Here is a 23,105-nt window from a genome sequence, read left to right as displayed (position 1 = left end):
AAAAACCCAGCATATCCCATGAATGATGGCAAACCTGCCCAGTCCAGTCAATGAATGGTCAAAAATGACATTTGTTCTCCATCTCTAACCCAACCCCGCCACGTACGTTATTTAACGGAAAACTGAGACACCTACCCCCTTGATTACACGCTTACATTTTCTTTGAGACCAAAAAGGGATAAAGAGACAGAGAGGGGGGGGGGCGGGGGAGGGTGGGGGGAAGACAGAGGCAGTGTGTGTGTCTTCAATGCTCCATTTCAGGAGGCGTCAAGAGGTCCACTACCTCACAACCACAAGACACATTTTCCTATACCGGGGGCTGGGACTCATAATGTGACCATTGACTGCCCAATGACAGGACAGCCAGGACAGTGCACATACACAGACTTTAAAACACTGGTGTAATTTCCATCAGAGTCTGTGGTTTTATAAAAAAAAATATTATATTAAAAAAAAACCCTACTTGCTCTTCAAAAAAATCCCCATGTTGTGAGAACTTAGAATAAAAGGGGTCCTTTTAACACTTTAACTTTTACTTCTCCTCGGAGAGGTGCGACATGAAACTGACCCCAGCTCAGGCCCTGGTCCAGCTATGCAGGCTCTATTCTGGAATATTCCAGAAAGACTACTCTCGCTCCTCTTATTACTGGCCATGTCTCCAGCGAGCTCGGTGTTAATTTGTCTCTGACTGCTGGGGGACCTCCCAGCCGTGAAACATCAGCATGTGGAAGTCAGAGCCACTGACCTGGTTTACATGTCACTGCCAAGCCCTGCTTCATTTATATTTTCTAACACGTCTGGCTTTCCTGATCAATACCAGTTGAATGAAACTCATTATGGCCCTACATACTTCATGTTGGTCACTCACTATCTGGGCATAAAAACACAGGATGCAGAGAGTTCATAACAACCTAAAGAAGAGCGTGCGGTTCTGAAAAGAAAAATGAGACAGAATTGACTATTTGCCTGTGACTGTATTGACCGTCTTCTCTGTGTGTGAGCAGATGAGAAAAACATGTCAGCAGGATAATTCTGAGGGAAAGAAACGTGAGCGTCTTCCCTTCATCAGGGTGAGAGGAAATTGCTGTCTACCTGGTTACAGAGCTTTTAATACCTGCTGGAGGGAGAAGAACAGAATGAGATGGTTTTTAAAGACTCGGTTTCCTTCTGCAAGTCCTAGGTTACTGCATAGTAGGGGTGGGTATCGCCAACCACCTCGCGATACGATACGCATCCCGATACAGGGGTCGCGATACGATATGTATCGCGATACATGCGATACGTACGTATACGATACGTATCCCGATATTTTAGGCTTATAACAAAAAAAAATTGCCTGTAACTCCTTGACAGTACATCATAACATATTTGTCAGCTCATGTGGATTCTACAGAAACTCTGCTTTCAAATTATACCATCAACTGGATGATGGGCAAAGTATGCAGGCAGGCAGGCACATGAACCAAGTAGACGCTGTACAAAGAAACAGACAAAAAAAAAAAAAAAAAAAAAAAATTTTTTTTTTTTTTTTGTTGCACGTGAAGTATCGATACTGACGCCTCCGTATCGATACACGCATCGTAAAGAGGCCCGCGACGATGTATCCCCGTATCGATATTTTGAACACACCCCTACTGCATAGCATGAATGCACAGCAGTTACAATGCTCAGAGGATTTGCAGATATGAAATAGTACACTACAATGCAAGGACTTTGTTGTCAGGAATTTGAAATGTTTGTTTGGTATATTTTCCAATTAATTGACGCAGAGAGAGCAAGAGCATCATTCTTGAGCAGACCTTTAGCCGTGTGCGCCTGCAACCCCCAGACTAGTAGCCTGTTGAGATCTACAGCACCTGTCTGGCCTCAGCACAGCTGTTTGAAACCTGTTGGGATCTGTGCCTCCCCCTCCCTGCTTCTTAGCAAGCTAGCCCCATCATGCAACTCCACTCCGCTCATGGGGAAGACCCTGACAGACATCTAGCACAGAATCTATATCACATTATAAAGGGGGGGGGGAGGACGATGACGACGACACACACACCCAATAATAAAGCATGTGCACATATCTAGACTGTTACAGAACGAAATGATGCAGTCAGTAGCCAGATTAGAGAGCTCAAGCTGCAGCTTGGGTTCCCGCTGTGTTCAAATCTAGATCAGCGCAGGCTTGTGCTGCCAACACAAAGGAGCTCCTCCCAACATCTCCCCCAGGCCCTCGCAACGCGCCTCAGCCCCTGCCAACGTCCGCACCGGCACCCTGAGCAGAATCTGATACAGCACAGACGATCAGCATGCTTTAAGGCCACTACAACCCTCTGCTATGTGAAACACCAGTGGCATCAGATACAGGATAGTCTGTTTAGACATGGCCATGCGCTGGACGTGCTAGTACTGATGACAGGGAACACCTCTTTGGGGGGGGGGGGGGGGGGGGGGGGGGGGGCCTTACACACTGCCTGTAGAGCAGCGATCCCCTCATCAGTGTCTGTGTAGTCCTTGGTGTCAGATGAGACGGGGCTTCAGGAACGGTTGAGGCGTGGGAGTTACAGGAAAAAGCACTCTCCTTAAACCTAGGGCTTTGGATCGGGGATGGGAGGAATTCATCAGGCGTTGTGTTTTGCAGAGTCAGCACGGAGTCTGCCGTATGGAGGACTTGATGGACAGCGGCCAGGTGACCTCCGCAAGGGACCAAATCAGCTAACCCCCCCCCCCCCCCCCCCAGTCTCTGGCAGCTCACGTGTAACCTTCAGAAGGAGAGGGGAATTGCAAATCCCACGCAGAAGCTTCATGCAGCAGAAACTGCTCTGAAACCCAGTAAAATAGTCTAACATTAACCTTAAACTAACGTAACCTTAAACTAACGTAACATTAAACTAACGTAACATTAACCCTTCACCGTCACACCGGTGGGTTTAGAACGTTGGAGAATAAATATTCTAAAGAATATCTGGGTCGATTGACTATAATGTGGAGTTTTAGAACCTTTATTAGAATGTTCAAAACTCCCCTGCTGATGGGTTAAGAAGGGCTGTGGACACTAGGACAGGTTCTCGCCTTTCCTCAATTTGCACATGGGTATTTGTGTTTCCAAGTAAAATTAGCTACATGGTCCCACTTTAACAAAAATACTCCTGTCAATGCAATGATTTTGATCATCCTTTTCTTAGATGACTTTGCTTTCTACTGTACCTTTTATTATTCACACCATTTGGCCAGCACGTTTGCAGAACCAAGAACACTTTTCGTTATCCGAATGCTGTGCATCGTCCCGCTTAGAGCATAGTTGCCACACTTGTGTCTTTTGTTAATCTGCTGATTTAATATCCACATTTTGATTGCTAAAACTGACTTGTTTGTAGAACCTTTTCTTTCCACCACACGGCCTTTTCTTATCTCTTATCTCAAGCTAGAGGACAAACTGCCATTATTAGCTCTAAATGAATGGTTGCTATGGTCGTTAGCACCATACCTGTCGTTGAACACCATGCACTGGTAAGGTGGCTGCCTGCAACCAAACACCACAGCAGACAGGAGAATAAAAAAAGACAACAAAAAAACTAGCCCTTATATATATTTATAAATAAATAAATAAAAGTGACCTATTGTAAATCATGATTTCCATCCTGCTCCCATAGACTTCTTTCCTATCCCGTCCCAGTCACGTGAAATTGACTCCCATCCCATAGGAATCCCACAGGAATCCCCTGAGCCACAGTATTCACCCAAAAAATGTCAGCCTCTAGTGATTTTATACTTCTGTATCACAGCACACAGCCCAAACTATGCTGCCGTGCTTATTGTCATGAATGCTTATAGGTAACCAATCTGGACATCTACTTGCACGCCGTCTCTTAGTACTTGAGACACGTGAGTTATGTGTGTCCCAGGATAAGGGGGAAGGATGCTGGTCTGTGGCCAGGAAGCTCACCAAAGCTTTGGCTTCAAAGCCAACCTTCCTCTCCTGTCCACTGACTTTTACAGCCATTTGACATATGATACCACTGAGCGCACCTTCCTAGCCTTCCGGCAACAGAAAACAAACACAAACACAAAACATGCGCTCCCACAGATGACAAATCATTCTACACACAAAGACACACACACACACAAAGAGATCAAAAGACATCCCCATGGCGTGGACGGTAAGTGTGGTGGTCAAACCCGGTTTTCCTAAATGTTCCTGTCTGTGAGTGAGTGAATGTGCGTGTGAGTGTCTTTAAAAAGAAGAATGCGTCACCACGTTCCCTTCCCACAGAAGATCCTCCTTCATACGGACTCCCCACCCCCTGAGCTCTTGCTCTTACACACGCAGGCAGGCAGGCAGGCCGAGTGGAACAATCTTCCGTAAACTCGCTCCACATGGCCACGGCCCCTGGGGAACTCCGGCGGGGGAGGCTCCAGAGGAAGACCACACAACTCTGACCACACTACCCGGCTTTGGAAAACGTGCTGCATCACTAGTCCCAACACCGCCAACACAGGCCTTCTTCTAGGACAGACAAATCAGGCCTAGCAGACAGATGTCGCACCACTCTCACATCTGGAGCACCTAAGACTGGACAAAGCAGGGAGTTGCCCATGGGCACCTCTTGAGGCTGACTTCACAAAGGGGGGAGGGAATACAGAGGGATTTTTTTTGTTTTTTTTAAAACATAGTTGGTTCTCAGAACTGGGACTCTCCAACCAACAGCTCTTAATGACGACCACAGTTCTCCAAGCTGAACCACACAAAATCACACCTCCCCCCAAAAAAGCCCACCCTCTAAACAAAGGGGACAGACAAAGCCCACATCATAGACGATAGATGGTGGGGGTATAAAATATGACAGCTCTCGTTTAGTGGGCTGCCAACTCGGTGAGGTTTTTAAAAAGCTGTTACGCTTCTGCCTCACAGGCACTTTTCCCCTAGCCTGGTGACACCAGCCTACGTATTTCCGCCTGAATTGATTTCAAGCTCATACTCAGTCTGGCCCAACCCCGTTGACAATCGTCTCCAGGACTCAAAATCCAACCGCACCAATCAGCGAACAGTAGAGCTGTGACGCAAAACACGCCTTGGAGGAAGAGACACGAAAAGCTATCGGGAAAGTTGTCTCAACTCTCAAGAACATCAGAAAATTAAAAGGAGAACAAGAGTATTGTCTTGTAAGTTTTATGATTGGAAAGGACGTCGTAGCTCTTCTCCCAACTGGCTTTGGGAAGAGTTTAATCTACCGAATGCTTACCAAACGTTGCTGATTGGTTAAGGGAACTCCAATGATTTTAAACCTCAAGCTAAGCACCCGCCCATCTCGGAAACGAAAATGAACGGGGTTAAGCCAGACTGACTGACGGAAAAAAATGGAGTCACAGGCTGGTAATGGCCAGGCTACTTTTCCCCTGCCAGGTACAGGTTAATTATGCATTTTTCCCTGCTGATAGACGGAGCAAGGTAAATGGTTTACAGTTGTTGCCATCAATATTGAAGCAGCCCTCCAGGCCTCTGAGCCAATATACTCAGTATACTATACCAGAAAAGTTGATGTGCCATTTCAGGGATCCTGAGGGGTTTGGCCACCTTACGCACAACACGAGGGCTCAGGTTAGAAGGCCTGACCTGAAGGCACTGGTGCATTGCATATTCAATCCATGCAGATTATTCCCATATAAGCCTCGGATGGCAATGGGTCATCATGTTGTATATTTAAACAGGAAGCATTGACACGCCAGGGCTTAGACCAAACCACCTTAAAACTACTCTGCATTATCACTTGTATTACCCTTTATTACAAATGTCCAAAGATACCAAACTTCAGTTCATTGCAATCATTTTAGTACTGTCTGAATTACTCTGGCCTCAGTCATTCAGTAAGCCCACTTAACTGGCTGACGAAAGCACACACTAACTTCTCAGAACTGTGAAGTCCACGCAATGGCGCCGCAATAGGTTTGGAGGGCTGGTGTTGAGTGCTAATAGTGGGCCGTTGTGGGGCTCTGGCTTGGCGCGAGTGGCACCCTCGCCCACAGATTAAACAAACGCACAGAGCTCGCCGTGCCCAAACTGCTCCCGACAGCACAAAGGCTTCCACTGTCTCCCCCTCCACCTCCTGGGCATAAGAGTCCTGTTCACACACCCGCTCTTCTCCTCGTTTACTCAGGAGGGATGGTGGAGCAGGCAGGAATCTGCTGCCTGAAGTCACACTTGTTCACAGACTTGTTCTGTCTATTTTTTTCCCTTTTCTTTTTTTGTTGTTTCAAAATATATATACGAGAGACACAACTCTACAGCTTTTCAGAACTCAACCTTCTTCAACATTCAACAAGATCATTTGTTTTTGCCGAAGGTATTCTACAATCAACTGATTGCGTCCTTGGGCTCCCTGTGCATCCTGTGTGTTGGTGATACGCTCTCTTCTCCTGTACAACATGCCCAGCCCATCCCCGTATGGCACGGAAGAGCTCAGGCATGACTCAGCACTTATTCCTGTAGCACCAACGCCCTTCGCAGGAATTCATTAGACTCATGAGGAAGCCCCAAGGCGAGGCTCATGTAAGTGTGGGTCTTGTCATGCTCATCCATTTATCTCAATCTTATCAAGGCCATTATAATGGCTGCCATTAAAATGGCTTTGTTGTGTGTGTGTGTGTGTGTGTGCGAGACACATCCCTCCTCCTGCTGCTGCTCGCATCTCATGAAGGTGCAATACCAGCCATGTTTACAGTCTAAAGATCACGTCTGGCACGGCTGCATTCTCCCCCTCACCCCTGCGTCCTTGAGGCTTGTTTCTGCCTATGCGGTACTGCCAGTGAGGAGCGAGGAGCTGGGGTGAGGAAAGCGAGCGAGGAGGAGGAGGAGGTGGAGGAGGAGGAGGAGGGTGTGCCGATCGGGTTATATAACCCCACACCTCCTGGCCCAAGGCAAGCAGTCATGAGGAGTTCCCGCATGCCTCTGAACACAATGCCGCCGTATAGTCAGACCAGATAGACAAACACGTGAAATGGCGAGATCAAAAACAGACAAGCACTAGCCGGGGGGCAGGCAATGATCAAAACAGAACGGCTCGCTCATCTTGTGTGCAATTAGCCAAGCAGTGCCAGGCGGGGACCAACCATAAGATCCAATCTGCTCTAGGAGCTACAAGTCACTGTAAAGTGAGGGGATAAAAAATTCTTTATTAATCACTGGATATTTCCAAAACATACGTGGGGTGTTCTATTCTCACTAAAGAAGAAACACACCACCAGTCTGCATACAGTTTCTCCTGTCACAAGTGGACAGCTACCTTCGGCAGACAGCCAGATAAGGACAAACCCAAACATCAAAGACAACAAATCAAGGAGAAACTCTTGAGAACTAGGGGTGCACATATAAACCATTCATGATATTTCAATATCTGACACTCTCCACGGGCAATAAAACATTTTCTTGTGTATATTGTCATCTCACTCCAAAAATGTATACCAGAAGTTAAGTATAGAGTCTGCAGACCATCCCCACAGGTAAGTATTTACTAAAGTATCCCATGTTTTCTGCTAACGTCGCATGATTGTATGCATGTACATAATAGACGTTGTTCAGAAAACTTGAGCAGTTCCATTAATTCTCGAGTTTCTGTATTAACACTGAATACTTGCATGTACTTTTGTAATTCAGTTTTGTATTACAGTTAGAGCCCTTGGTTACCATCAGGTACAAACGGTGAATGACCTCTCACTGCAGCAGGTGAATTGGTGTTCAGCTGTGGTTATTTCTTCCTGATTGGCAAGGGGATAAGAGGCCTGCTCTCTCCACTCCTCCATGTCGGCTTTTGGTTTTTATTTTTCTGTTTTGCGCTACACTTGATTTATCTTGAGTGAGGGACAATCTTTGTTATGGCATCTGCGGTCACCACCACTTGAAAAAGGTAGCTACATAGTCAGCCCTTGTCAATGACTGTTTTTCCTATTTATTTTGCTATATTTCCTACTTCATTTAAAGTATGTTTTCATGAAAATGTCTAACTGACCCCAAACTTTTGAATGATGGTGTACCTCTCCGCTGTCCGCCATCCCTATGTTGAGCTTGTGTTTACATTTCCCCATCCCGGAATGTATATTTCCACATCTGCTTGTTAAAGAGAGGTGTTAAGTCCTACCGTTCAGCTTTTTAATGCAGTGCCCTTGTCACTGGCATGCACCAAATATACAAGTCATTATGAGCCCACGGAGTCCAAACAAATCCTAATCAGATAATAACATATGTAAACAGTGTGGGGTTGTTGCTTACGTTCACGTTTATATTTAGCCATTTACCACATGCTTTGATCTAGGGAAGCTAACGGCAAAGCAAACATCTACATCTATCAGCAAGCTTGCTTTGAATCAGTGTCTATCTGGCCCAGGGGAGAGGAACAAAGGCTTCCAGCACCCCACTTTTCTGCCCGAGAACCAAGATTCATTGGTGCGCTTTTGGCCGCAACAGACCAGGCGGCACAGCACATGACATAAAAAAGATTCCGCTTTTCAGTTATGACAACTGGATGGGACATACTGAAATATAACGTGAGTGGAAATAGAAGGAGAACTTAAGTGCAAGTCACAAGATTGTAGGGAAGTTGCCCTAGAGGGTGGAGGAGCTCAACATGTGGACAGTGTCATCCCAACATGAGTCACCCTGAAACACGAACGTGGTGAACATACTGGACGATGAAAAGCACACACACACACACACACACACACACACGCACACACACACACACACACACACACACACACACACACACAAAGAGAAGGGAACAGAGTTGGACTAGTGCAGACGGGAAGGGTGCTATGAGAAGGGATAGTAGGATTTGGTACTGGAGTATTAGGCAGCTGTCCAGAAGGGCACTGACCCCACACTGGGGGGAGGGGGCCCCCAGCAGTGGCGGGCGAGGGGGTCAACACTTGGGGTGAATGCGCATAGCTTATAATAACTGTTCTTCTAACTGGAAACTGTGCGCGAGATCTAGCATCACATGATTAACAACTACTCGATGTTATTGTGGAAATTTGAGCATTGATGCCATTGCCCAAGTACTCAAATGCTCCAGTACCCTGTGCAACCCCGAAAACACACACGCACCAGTAGTCACAATGGTCCACAATGTACTGTGGGAATGACAGACAGACCCCAAACACTTTCCTCTGCTCTAATCCGGCTCTGTCTGGAATGTGTGCATTGGTGTCTGCTGCACAGGGGTCCCAGGCTCAGAAAGGGGGGGTGGGTGGTGGTGGTGGTCGCTTTGAACTGGCTGGCTTTCACAGAAAGAGAGAGAAGAGTGGCACAGAGGGTGGCAGAGAGAGAAAGTGGGAGAGAGAGAGAGAGAGAGGGAGACAGAGAGTTGCAGAGAGAGAGAAAGAAAGAAAGAAAGAAAGAAAGAGAGAGAGAGAGAGAGAGCGAGAGAGAGAGAGAGAGAGAGAAAATGGCAGAGGGAAATGACACCACTCCGTCAGCTGTTCAGGCAGGCCAGTGCTCCAAAACAGGTGCGTTACCAAAATGACCATCTCACTGCAGCGCACACACATTTCGGCATTTGCTTTGCCATACCTCGCTACTACTTAACTAGGTGCTGCTGTCACTGTGTCAACTGCTGTGGCTTAGGTTTCAGCTAACCTGCTGGTGTCACTAACACATGAGGACCAACCAAGGCTGACGACGCTTAGCCAGCAGAGACTAATTGTTTGTGCACCAGGCACCGTCACGACGTGCCACATGTACTTCACCATGGCGACAGCATCCATACAAAATGTCTAAAAACACAAAAGGCCTTCAGCATAGTGCCAAGTGCGATGCTGCACATAATACAATTCTTGACACACCACTTCTTCATGGCGGTCTTGTGGGTGTGTGGACGGCTGGCACAGGGATGCAGTTGAGCAGAGACAGACGTAGTGACCCTGGCACAGTCTGGCAATGCGCCCGGCAGAAAGACTTAATATGGACAGGAAAAATATCATTTAGTCAAGAGGTTTCACATAAATAAAAACCGTTATGCCTGATAGACTGAGCACAGAGAGGCCCCGGTCCTCTTAATTCAGTAGCGCAATAACAAATGGGCCCATCCAGCCGGCCATATTTCTTTTATTTGTCCAATCAAAGTGGAGATGAATCTCCTCCGTCCCTGAGCGAGATGCTCTTTCAGGAGGCTGAACAGCCAGGGAGTGCTGGGGGCTGAGCTGTAAATCCACAATGACTGGAGTGGAGGAGGAGGAGGAGACCTGACTAGAGACTGGGGAAGTCTCGCCATCCTCCAATGTGCCATCATCCGTCTTCTCCTCCAGACAGGGAAAGAATGGACAGAAAGAGTGAGAAGCAGCAAGAGGAGGATGCTGGCCAGCTGGAGTCACTGGAAAAAGACGGCTTGTCAATACAGTGAGATGGAAAAAGGAGATGAGGAGGGATGAAAAGAAAAAAGGGGATAGATCAATGTTCTAAAGTCCAGCTGCTCCTATTGAAGCATACATCACAGAGAAGCTAGGAAGAGCAAGTGCGGCCGAGAGAGTGGACGAAGGGATCAGAGGTTTTTGGGTGGAGGCTAAAGTGGACAGTTAATTACAAGGCAAGTCCCGAGCGGGAATTTCTCCACCCGGGGGAAAAACGTAACGGATGAGTGAGGAGAGAGGACGGAGTGGCACGATAGATGCTTGAGGCTTTAAATCATTTGTGCCACAAACCCCTAACCAATGATATCATCATATAACTTGACACGTTTTCGTAGAGGAATTCGGTGGCTTGACGGCAGAAATGTAAGACTGAACGTCATCGGTACTCAGGTACCGATTTAGAATGGTCCGGCTGCATAAGGCAACATCCATCAGCCCCTCAGTCAGCCATTACCGCCCAAGCACCACAGCAGGCACGTGAAGTCAACACTCACGGCCACACGTTTGGTGTGTCATCGGCTTCTCAGCTGACCAATGGCCTCCTGTAGATAGCAATTTCCACGTGCTGACAGACCCAAAAACATAATCACCTCCAGACAAGCAGTGTCTCTGGATGGACAAATCAATGGCTCTGACTGATAGGCTGGAGCGGATACTGCTGAGGACGCTTAACTGCTTAGCCAGCAGAATCCCAGGGGACGCTCCAGTGATGCGAGTAACCAGGTGACCCCATCATGAGGGTGTTTGTGTGTGTGTGTGTGTGTGTGTGTAACGGGGGGTTGGTTGGGGGGTGCATTGATCCGTCCTAAAACTGACAAGGCTAAGAAGAGCAAAGAAGTGAATGACAAGGGGCAAAAATCACCCAACCTCTCAACTTCTCCCCTTGTGATCTGATCCCCACTCGTTGTGAGCTCTTTGAAGACTCAGACTTAGAGTGTGGCCACTGTAAGAGAAAACCCAGTGTGCATCTGCTGAAAAGACTTTGGCCAATGGATCGACAACTGCTTCACGTGGGAGGCTACACAAGCACATGCTGGAAGCACACACATCTTTGTCAGCCAAGCTGGGTCCAAAGATGAAATCTGCCTATAACAAAGTCATTCTCAACTTACAAGGCATTGCTGGCTGATGCAGTTGTAGCCCCTGGCGGTACTGACTGTGGATGGAGGAGGTTGAGTATGAGACAGAGACTTTACATGAAAGATTTCTTTCCTGTGCAGAATCACAGACACCCTTTAATGCGATGCGGTACTTTAGCTCATTCTGTTTTGGCAAAGAGACAGGGGAGGAGGAAGACGGTGGGGAAAGATAAAGTGGACAAAGAGAAAGACAGATGGAGACTAATCAAGTGTCCAAGAGAGTGGACGAACAAGGGAGTGAGTGAGTGGGTGAGAGAAAGAGAGAGAGAGAGAAAGACGGGGGGGTGAGAGAAAAAAATAAGCTAGAGAGAGAGAGAAAGAGAGAAGAGGTAGCAAGAGAAACAGAAAAAGAAAAGAAAGAGACTGAGTGACAGAGAGAAAGAGATTGAGGGGGGGAGAGAGAGAGCGTGAGCGTGAAAGACAAGTGTTCGCGAGAGCGAGAAATAAGGGAGCGAGAGAGAGTGAGTGAGTAAGGGGTTAGGGACAGACACAGACCAACAGCTCTCTCAACAATGCACACACAGGCGAGAGCAGCACTCCTCTCAGAGTGATCTACAGTAGCGCTGGTTTCCATGCCAGGCATTTCCCCAAGCAGCCATCCTTAGGAGCAGCTCTAAGGCACCACTCCTCTGAGCCAGGCTAGGGCAGGGATGGGCTGGGCTGAGGCAGCCTGACTCAGAGGAGAGGTGCGTGAGGGTGGCCAACGGCAGGTATTCTCATTAGAGGATTATCAAACACACTCTGCTCCTCAGCGCTCCCAGCTACAGAGTTTGAAAAAAAAAAAAAAAAACACTCATAAATGCATGACTATTCCTGGCTCTGTGTTCAAAGGGGGACTTGTTTTTCTCTCCCGAATCCCCTGCGCGACAAAACTCGTCCATCGACAAGATTCACAGAGATTAGCTGAGAGTGTGCAGTGTTTAAACAGTGATGTCTCTAAGTCTATCCTGGGCCTCAGACACATGTTCGCTCACCCCACCCCCAAAATAACACTGGGTCCTCGTGCTGTTTTTCCGTACGAATGGCGTAGCTCGGCACAGTTTTGGTCAGCGTAGCAGTTTGGCGCCGCAAATGCAAATTGGCTCGGCACAGCCTGGCTTGGTGTGGCCAAAAGTGGCAATGGAAAAACCCCATTAATCTGTAGTCCGAACAGGAGGGTATTCCAAGTTCGTGGTTTAGTGACGAGTAAGTGGGAGACCTACGCAAAGAGAAGCCCTCTGACTGTTTTGCTAGAAGAATGAAGCCATAAGGTTCTTCAATTAGGAGGCTTACCACTTACTCCGTGTTAACTTACCCAGGTTTGTCACTAAACCACAAATTCGGAATACCCCACCAAGTTGGGCATAGTGTGTGTGTATCTGTGAACATGTTTTAGAGAATGTGTGTGTGTGTGGGGGGGGGGGGGGGGTAAACAAACCCCCCAGCGAGCAGATTTGCAGAGCAGGCGGTTGTATGGGCCAGGCACACAGCTGCCTGGACAGCAAACGTGAGAGTCAGAGAGCCAACGCTTGGCACCGTTTGCACAGAGAGGCAGGGAGAGCAGGATCGGTCAAAGAAAACACCATTAGAGATTCTTGGTTGTCTGTGTGTGTGTGTGTGTACACAAACCTTACACAGCTATAACAATGGGCACTGTCTGAGGGGAGAGGAAGGTGAGGGTGTTGGGGTTATAGGGGTCATCTGGCTTTAGAAGTCAGAAATGCTGTTCAACACGTCTATTAAAACAGCTTTTGTGTCGGAGTTTGAATTTTTTGGTCTAAATTAACAATCACACCAGCTGGTGACTACCCTTTCCATTGTAACTGATAAAGAAGCCCTGTTACCATCAGGAAGTCTTTACGAGCCATTTAGTCATGGTTAATGGTACAGAAAATTCCATCTAGTTCCTTAGAAATAAATACTGCACATTAACAAGTAGAGACAGACAGCAGTTTAACCACAAACCAGTTTTGGGAGAAAAAAATGATTGCAGAACATAGCCATGATGGTGCACACAGTTGGCTAACAGTAAATGAGAATCAGGCCTCTCCAGCCTCCCCATCTCCCTCTGCTCCCTCTCATTCTGTTATTATGCCTGACAGTAAAAAAACAAACAAATGCAAAAATAAAACCTCTCACTGAAAGTAACTTAGACTAAGTCCTCAGTAGGTAAGTTCGGCAGATTTAGAAACATCAGCTGAGTCAGTGTCTGACAGAAGAACAGAGAGAAAACTGTTATCAATAATAGAACAGTGCAACCAGAGCCTGACTGACAGAGCAAGAAGGGGGCAAACAATCAGAGAGAGAGAGAGAGAGAGAGAACGGGAAAAAGAAAGAGAGTTTTTGGGGGTGGGGGGTTTGTTCAAGACTGATCTGTGTTCCTGAACTCCACTGCTGGTTCGCACACTGTTTAACTGGAAGCACATGAGACGATCTGCACCGGAGTTGAAAAACAAGCTCACCCTCCTCCCCACCACCCCTCGCCCAACCCCTCTCCCGCCCCCTCTCCCCTCTCCCTTCCACGAGGAACTCCTAAACACACCCACTAACTCCCAAATCCCCTCGCCTTGCCTCAGGCCCAGGCTGCTCGGTGTCTGAGTGAGTCAGCCTCCCCAACAGGCTTCCCCATTTACTCCTTCTGCCCTGCTGTCTGCCTCCTTGTTTCGGTCTCTCTCTGCAAGCAGACAACACATTTGGGTGGAAACAGCGTGTGTGTGTGTGTGTGTGTGTGTATGTTGGTGTGTGTGTGTGTGTGTGTATGTGTGTGTGTGTGTGTGTATGTTGGTGTGTGTATGTTGGTGTGTGTGTGTGTGTGTGTGTGTGTGTGTGTGAGAGAGTGAGACATGGCATTTCATTACTGAATCCACTGTGCTCTCATAAACTGAACTTGAGCTGCTGCTCATCATAAATTCATCGTGAGAGCACGGAGGTGAAGGAGACACCTGTTGATTCCTCAACGAGCTCTTTGGCTCACTCCCACTCAAACCTTTCATGTGAAAATGAAACAAAACCTTAAATTCATAGGAAACGCTGTGAGGCTGCCCTTTAGGGATTACCAAGAAGGTGAAACTGGGATGGGAACAAACACTGACACACACACACACACACACACACACACACACACCTTACATTCCAGGTGTTGTCTTATTTTCTTACCTCTGGTACTAGTTGCCATGTCAGCCACCTTCTGGAACGCATCCAAGAACGAGCTTGTGACGATGATGGTTGTCCTGGAGGAGGGAGCAAGTCAGAGACAGATCGACATTGTGAAACATTCAACTGAGAGCTAAAGTAAACAGTTGCATTTCGAAAATGGTTTCCTCCCTGAGGCTTTTATGTCAAGCGCTAAACTGACATGTCATGAACTCCTTCTTGTCTGCCACACTCCCTACCAAAACAGACATATTCAGAAGAGCGCTAATGGAAACAGCCTATTAGAGCACTGCACATGGCCTATTATTAGGACAGAGTCCCTGATGCAATTTAGATAAGGGTTCCATGTTGTGTGGGAGTACCGTTCTAGGTATAGCAAAGTGTGTGTGTGTGTGTGTGCGCCTGTGTGTTCGGTGTGTGAGTGTGCATGGTGTGTGTGTGTGTAAGAGAGAGCTGAAGAGAGCGAGCAATAAAGTCTTGTCTAAGCCCAGAGTCCAGGTCTTCCTTGTTCTAGATCTTGTGTCTAGACTTCACACGACCCACTCCTGTCTTGGAGCCGAGACTGAGGGTCAAGAACTCCTTTTTTCTACTCCGAACTCCAAAACACTTCATTTAACACATGACAAGGTTTTCCATTGGCTTTTTTTTTCTTTTTAGGAAGTGTGAATGTGTGGGTGTGTTTATGGAGAAAAATGTAGCCCAACCTCTCAAATCACTGATGACAAGAGAAGGGAGGGAGTGTGAGGGAGAACGATCGAACGGGTGCAGCCAAGTTTTCAGTCTTCAATTAAAAACCCTCTATAATCTCTTCTTTAAAAACTCTACATTCTCCTTGACAATAAAAGCTTTTCGATCAATCTTTCTGAAAAAGGTAGCCTGGACATCAACACTCAGTAACAAGTTGAAGACATTTCATGAGCCAAAGGCCTACAGTGTTTACCACCTTAAACACAGTATTTTTGATTTATTGAATAGTTCTATTAATTCCACAGATCCAACACCCCAACCATCCCCTCCATCTACCCTAGGACATAGCAAAGAAAAAGAATAAAACACTCTTAGTGTGTACAAAGATGACACTGTTTGCAACTGGGCTCCTAGGTGACCTGAACCTGCCTCGACCACACTGTGACCTGCTGCTCCCCCTCAGCACCCCCACTACTTGTGCCATCGGCTGCACTGACTGACTGGAATTGAGAATAAACTTGAATCTTGTTTGCTCTCTGCAGTTCATCACACTGTTGATTGCAATTGTAATTTCACATCTGAACTGCTACATGTAGCTCTTCCTCATCCTAATGCCGTATTCTCTTGAAATATTTTTTGAATATTCATATCTGCCAAATGCAAATGCATGACAAATAAGTCATCTAACCTTAGCTACAGTTAATCTGTGCCTTTGCATGAAGAGAAAACGGCTGAATACGCTTGAGTCTTGTAGCTACCAATGCTGCATATTTGCCACTTTCTTTCATAAAATTCAAAGCTGCTATCAAAGTCAGAGAACAATTACACAATAAGGGGAAAGGGAGTTGCTTTATTTGGTCCTTGCTTGTAGAATATCCATTGTGTCAGCATCTTCAAATGCAATACCGGAGAACATCTCTCTCTCCCTCTCTCTGTGTGTGTGTGTGCGCGTGTTCAGAGCATGTGCCGCCTTCAGTAGACCCTTGTTGTGAGAGAAGAACAATCGTGTAGGAGACGTGTAGAGTGAGGGTAGATTGTCCACTTGTTAATCAACAACACCAAACTACATCGATATAACCAGTAGTCTCATCCTCATATCTATATAAAAAAAAAAAAAACCAAAAACAAAGGAAACGCTTTTCTGTGTTTTCCACACGAAAGGAAGTCCGAAAGACTGGCTTGTGGACTCTTGAATTATGAGTCAAAGCTGGGATGGGGAGTTGAGAGCAGGGCAAGAGCAGTGAAGTGAAGTGAAGCAAACACACACACACACACACACACACACACACACAAAGCTGGCCGGGTCAATGGGGCCATTGTGAGGGGCTGGGGTGGGGATAGGGACGGGCATAGTGGGGCAAGTCTACCTGAGATCTCGGCAGGTATCAGATGAGCATCAATACAAAGCCCTTGGGCTCTCTCCACTCCAGTGACCCATATAAGAGGGGCCCAAGCGGGGAGCTCACTCAGGGCTGTGGGGGCCGCTTCAGCCCCATGACTAGGGCCAATGATAGGGGGCGTGGCCTGAGCGGAGTTCAGCACAGACGTGACATTTTCTAAGTGGTTTTGTTTTTTAATTAATATTTTTTCATCGTAGCAATCGTTGTTGTGTTTATTTGAAAGAAATATAGCCTTGCAGCCCAAAATACATGGGAATTGATCACAATTGATTGCACAAAATGATGTTTCTGTTTGAAAGTTGCAATTCCGTTCCAAAGGGTTCATTCTGCGAATTCCGTCCGTTTTCTGTTATCGCGGAAAATCATTGGCCCTACATGAGTGCAATCAGGTTTAAGACTAGTGGGTTTGCTCTGGGAATCGTGTTCACCTTCCTCTTTGAGAATGCTGTTGGTTCACATTAGACTATGGGGTTTCTATTAGAAGGCTTAGGGCTAGATGGGGGAGGACCACGTGTTTTCTTTCTTGCTGTGTTATTCCTGCTTGTAGTTTCGCTCTGTTTAAAAACAAGCGTACGTATGCGTGTGCCTGCGCAGGTGTGTTTGTGTGTGTGTGTGTGTGTGTGTGTGTACAAGTTTGACGTCATGCCTTGGGAGTTTTGTTTTGGTTCGACACAGCACGAGGCGTTGGCAGTGCCAGTCATTAGAGCTCAGCTCTCTCGGACAGGATGGCTCGACGAACAGTACTAATTGGGCGTAAGCCCAGCGGGCACTCCGATGATTATCAGCTGAAGTGGTCCGCAGGGAGGGTCATTAACCTCACGCTCTCTCCACTCCCCCGGGAACTGTGGACGGGACAGTGGCCAAGGGGACGGCTGCAAGAGCGGTCACAAGCCGCTCTTTTATAATTATGTTCTCTCTCGCTCTTGGCTTCACTCTTGACTGTCTGTCAAGCTCAACTTAAGTCATGTCAACAACTGACATTCCTGACTGAAAAAACATTAAGTATGTCAAGGAAAACACTGTTTTAACAATTATGTGACGGTAAACCTTCAGCTAGTGTCTTCGAAAAAGAGTCCATTAGAAAGAATACAGAACTCTCAAATTGTTCCAGAAAAGCCAGTGCCTCTCAAACTGAAGCCTTGAGGAAATAACACGCTGTAGCTCAAGCCTGAGGGCCTTAATAAATCTGTTTACTTCCTCTAAACTCCAGGTCAAAATGAGGCCTTGCACTTCCACTGATATGGACACTAGCTTTCTTACCTTAGCTGGGACTGTAGCTTGGTTCCTTTGGAGACAAAGTCCTCCCAGGCTGGGTAACTGGCCTGCAATGCAAACACAGAGACGAGCAGGGTCACTCCAGGGTAAACACAATAACTCATTATGAACAGTCCATAGCATACGTGCTTGTGGTTAGCACAGATTGCGGAAAAGTTAGACAAACCAATATTAAGTCTTTTTTTTTTTTTAATGGCAGCTTATATTTGCATTATTTTCTTTCTAACCAAGGAGGGTGTATGGAGGAAGCTAGCTGGCATGGGGAACTGAATTTCAAGGAAGACAAGGGCTGAGGGATTCTGTGGAGTGGCTATCCAAAACTTAGGACTACCTCCAGGTCAGAATGAGAACTTTCACCAGCTTCTAGCCACACCCTTGGCAAACAGACAACCTGAACCTTTATAGGGTCCAGTGGTCCTCAGGGCATGGTTTTGAGTTTCCTTGAGGTGAAAGTACCATTACACCTGACCTCACATTTAGTTACTCAACTAAGGAGTGGGCAGCATTTATATACTATACGCTCAACTGATACCTGAAATAACAATAACTGCTCACTAACAGACACCCAAACGAAACTGCTTATGGAGGAGATGTATGGGCGCATATTTATTACGATTTACTAGTATCCATTTCTGCTCACGCAGCACAAGTGGGACAACCCCAGTCACATGTGGCTGGACTGGGGGAGAGGGATAATGCCTATTAGACAAGCCAAGTCTAAATCTCCACTCATCAGCTTCTTATCTGCACTCCCAAGCTGTTGGCCCCTGCTGGGCACAGATACACAAAATGCCTGAATGAAACGCATGAAATCACCAGCGGATAAACAGACAGAATGTCACATACTGGTTTCAAGTCACCACACTTTATAATAATTTATATAATTTACACTTTATATAATTTACCAACAACATACACAACTGACTTTCAAGTTCCACTTATTTGAAAAGTTGGTAAAAATCTAATAAGAAAAGATGACGAACACTTCTCCCATGTTGGCATAAGTCAAGTCAAGTCATGTCCTAGCCTTGGAACAAACAAATGATGAGCAAGGGAAGGACATGGGCATTCAGGAACCAAACTCAACGCAGACCGTTTTCTAGACCCCCTCATATAGAATGCAGAGTGACAAAGAGTTTGAGGTGTGTGCAACAGGCTTTGCTCTGTGTGTTATTGGCGTGTTTCTGAGTGCATATGGTGAAGGTGGTTCGGTGGCCAGGGGTCCTTTGGACTCCTGTGACTTTGTAGAAAGTCACCTGCTTTCACTAACCCTAATCCCTCCCCACACCAACAGGGCTAATCCCAGACTGGCGCTGAAGATGGCGTCGAAAAGCAGGTCAGTGGAGCGCCGGGCGGCCCAAAGAGCCATTAAGGTCAGGGAGGAAAGAAAGGCAACAAGAAGGAGTGACAAGGAGAGAGGAAATTAACAGTATGATAGAGACGGCAACTTTGAGGCCTTCACTTCAGGTGTGCATCCATGCTGTGGGGGTGGGGATTTCAACACAAGGCAGGTCTTGTGTGGCCAGCCAGCCTGAGGTGACCCTGCTTGTTGCCCAGGTGTGAGCTGTTCACAGGGACAGCAAAATTGCATCACAGCTGCCAATGGAGGGTTGTGAGCTCAGGGGCTTGGGGGAGGGGTGTCTGGTAAATTTAGACTTTTTTTTTCAGTGAGTACCCGTCTACCCTGCTCCTGGAACCTCTTGCTGCTGACATAAGTCTGAAATCCCTCAGACATGGGGTGGCGGAGAGCTGTTGAGCTGGCACTGGTTGCTGTGATTTTCCACCTTCCCCTGAATACAGCAAGGACTTGAGTCTGTCCCTTTCTGTTGCCCATGTGGACCTCCTCCACACAAAAAGTGATCTGTGTGGATGTTAACAAGACGAGGCAAGCAGGAGGTAGAGAGAGTAATCCGTCATGGTTTCTTTTCTCTCATGGCCAGCTCCAAACACTGGACGGCTTCAGGACAAAACCTTTGATTTGTTCATAGGGTTTTTCCCCTTCCAGCAAAAAAAAGAGAAAACGCACTTCTCCCGAGCTCCAGGAAAAACTGTTTTCCTCTCTTCCACTCACAGGAGCAGAATAATATATCGGAGGAAACGGTTCCTCACATGCTTTCAGTGTTTGCTCTTCTGTAGTGTTTTCCTGTGGACAGGAGAAACAGAAACCGGTTTGTTCAAAAAGGATTGGTCCACGAGTGGAACTGTGCAAGACCAAGAGATCGGTTTCTCACCAAATTGCAGTCAGAATGATTTCAAAAAGCCTCAGTCTGCCTGGCACAGACATAATTATGACTGGTGGGGGGGGGGGTGTATTGAACTCTAGAAGTTCTACCAGTTCTGCTTGTCTGCGATTCTCATAGTAATATCTCTGATGGCCCAGTTCAAACTGCTTCTCTTAGAAGCATGTTCAAGTGGAAAATACAGCTTCTAGTTATTCTTGAGAGGACAAAAATGAAATGAGTTGAGTTGCAGACAGACAGATAAGGATCATTTTAGTGTGCTGCCATCACTGCACTCTCTTTAAGTGCTATGGCAGCTGTAAACACAAGAGCTTTCTTTAAACAGTTGATGTATGTGTTGTGAATGTCAAGACATTATTTAAAGGCGGGGGAAAGAGACAAAACATGGTAATATCCTTTCCTTTGGTCCCCTCTTCCTGTACTTTGAGGGGGAGGGGAAGGGCTGCACATTTGGTCTGTAAATGACAAAAGGCAACTTTAGGAACCCATGGCAGTTTAGCAATAGCCTGTGAAACATGGGGCTCAGTAGACACATTCCCCAGCCTTTAGCCAAATGTCTGCTAGTCAAGCTGATAATGCTCCTGAGTATGAGGTTAGGTTCCCACCATGGGCCAGCTCAGGCCCCTGCCATGGAGAAATGCCTGCAGTCCTTTGTTAAAGAATGGGATATAGAGTTTCCTGGTGTTCAAGGAGAAATTGCGACCAGGGGCAAGATCACCTTGTAAAACCTGACCTGGATTGAGACAGATAGTAGGCTAATTGTGACTATTCTCTATACAAATGAATAACCCAGGCCTTCTATTTCACTACTTCACCTAAAAAAATGGGCACACAGGAAGGCTGCTTTGGTGCTTTAAATTCCATTTGTTGTTTCTCCACAAGTCTAATTGATAAATAAATTATTATTTGCATGAACTTGTGGGTGGTTAATAATGTGGTCTTCGTTTTTTGATTATAATTTTAATTGATAATCATTTTCACACCTTTATTTCTGCTAACATCTGCTTTCATTGTGCATTCTTCATTTTCATTGATTCTTCAGCATTATTAACCTCTACTTTACTGAGCTGTCCACTTTTAATAACCATTCACCTTCTCATTTTTCCCTCCTAGAAATATGGGTGGGAAAGGGAAAGAAAGCGGAAAATGAACAGAGGGGACTTCCGCTCCTGAGTTGGTCTTCCAGGCGTCGGCCCACTGGGGCTTGTGAACGCGAGGTCATCTCCAACCCTGGTGTTATCTCGGAGGAAGCCCGCCACGGCGATTTGTACAAAAGGGGGCTGCTTTCCTGTGTCTGTGGGGAATTTCTTAGAGACACGCCCATCAGAGCCTCCACATCCACGCTCCTTTCATGCTTTCGGTTGCTTCTCATGTCAAACCCCCACCCAACCTTCCATGCTGCCTCTCCAAAGCAGAAGGATGACTCCTGTGAAGTGCCTCCCCTGAGCATGGGCTTTCATCTGCATGAGAGCATTCGCATCACTCTCTGCCTCTTTCAGCCCAGAGAGGAAAAAAGGAAAAAAAAATCACATGAGAATCTCTTTCTGTTGCTATGGTGAGGAGTAGAAAACGAAGAAAGGAAGGGAAAAGGGGAGAAAAAAAATGTTTTAACCTGTTGGTCGGCTGTTTCAGATGACAAACAACAGCATGTGATGCCCAGTGAAGTGAAAGGTGGTACACTGAAACCTCGCATGGACTCGTGCCATGATATAGTCTGGCCTGGCCTCTGCTTCACTCACAGTGAACCTCAACCTTTTGGCTAACATCCTCAAGGCTTATTAATTTCTCTGGAGCCAAGGGACTGGGATATACCCATCCGCTGCGCACCATCTCTTTGATTAATAATTGAGGAATGCAACAGGACCATGGGGCCTCTTTATCTCAAAGCATCAGTGGCTACTGACAGAGAGTAGGAGGGGATGTTGCTGCCTGGTAAAAGAAATAAAAGAGTAACACACTAGAATTAAATCCACTGAACAGACAACCTGGGTTATAAAATAAAGCACACACAATAGTTCCGATTTCACATAGATCAATACAAATGGATGACCATGAAATAACCAATTGGAGAAGAGGACGGCAGACAGCTTATGCCGTCTCATTCAAAGAACACTGTAATCTGACTCAGATTCCCAGTCAATGTGTATGGTTTATGGGCACAGGTGACCATAAGTAAGTTTCAGTTTTGTTAAGACTGACATCCTCGTGTTCATCACACTGCCAGGTGGACTGGAAGGCCTGTAAACCACTTTACAGTAAAACAACCGTTCAAGTCATGAGTGAGCTAACAACTGACTTACGATAAACCCAACCCACTCCATCCGGAGCGAGCAAATGTTTTCTTTTATCACTCAGGGCTAGGTTCCAGGGCCACTCCCAGAATTCATGACTCCCACAGAGACATCTACCTATGAGCCACAACACTATTCTTCTGGCCATTGGGAATTTCACTTCCTTTTTCCGCGAAATGTTACCACACAACCAACCAAGCACGGGCAGATAGCCGTTTAAAATAAAAGTCATGACTGAGTTTATTTCAGATGGATGATAGTCTTTAAAATCCAGTCCTACCTGTCAGTGCTAGGCACGACAGCCAAGCAGTGACTCAAGCTTTACTCATTTCCATGAAACCTCTTACTAGGCTTTGGCACATGTTTCCTGTTGCTCACGGTAGTGTTGCTTCACACAACCCCTGTAAGTGAGATTAGGCAGGCTAATGACAAGCCCTAGTTTCATTGATGGGCAACATGGCTAGCAACACGCAAAGTCCACCACGCATGACCTAAAGCTAATTCAATAATTTAGCTATTTTCATAACCTGAGCAATGTTCTAAGCGCAAACATGGGTG

The 23,105-nt window shown here is 46.5% G+C and overlaps 1 protein-coding gene across 1 annotated transcript in view; it reads right to left on the bottom strand.

Moving 5' to 3' along the window:
• The window catches only part of mtss1 (MTSS I-BAR domain containing 1), a gene marked incomplete at its 5' end in the record, with an annotated part of 62,276 nt that overhangs the window by 35,597 nt on the left and 3,574 nt on the right, over nucleotides 1-23,105 (bottom strand). Inside the window, 2 exons of the mRNA XM_080846769.1 lie at nucleotides 14,658-14,731; nucleotides 18,002-18,063. Of these exons, the coding sequence (XP_080702895.1) occupies nucleotides 14,658-14,731; nucleotides 18,002-18,063 (136 nt within the window). The remainder of the gene's footprint in view (nucleotides 1-14,657; nucleotides 14,732-18,001; nucleotides 18,064-23,105) is intronic.

This window comes from Sprattus sprattus, assembly GCF_963457725.1.
Source record: "Sprattus sprattus genome assembly, chromosome: 10".
Lineage (NCBI taxonomy): Eukaryota > Metazoa > Chordata > Actinopteri > Clupeiformes > Clupeidae > Sprattus > Sprattus sprattus.
Note: the sequence above shows the minus strand (reverse complement) of the source record. Positions and strands in the feature narration are given on the sequence as shown.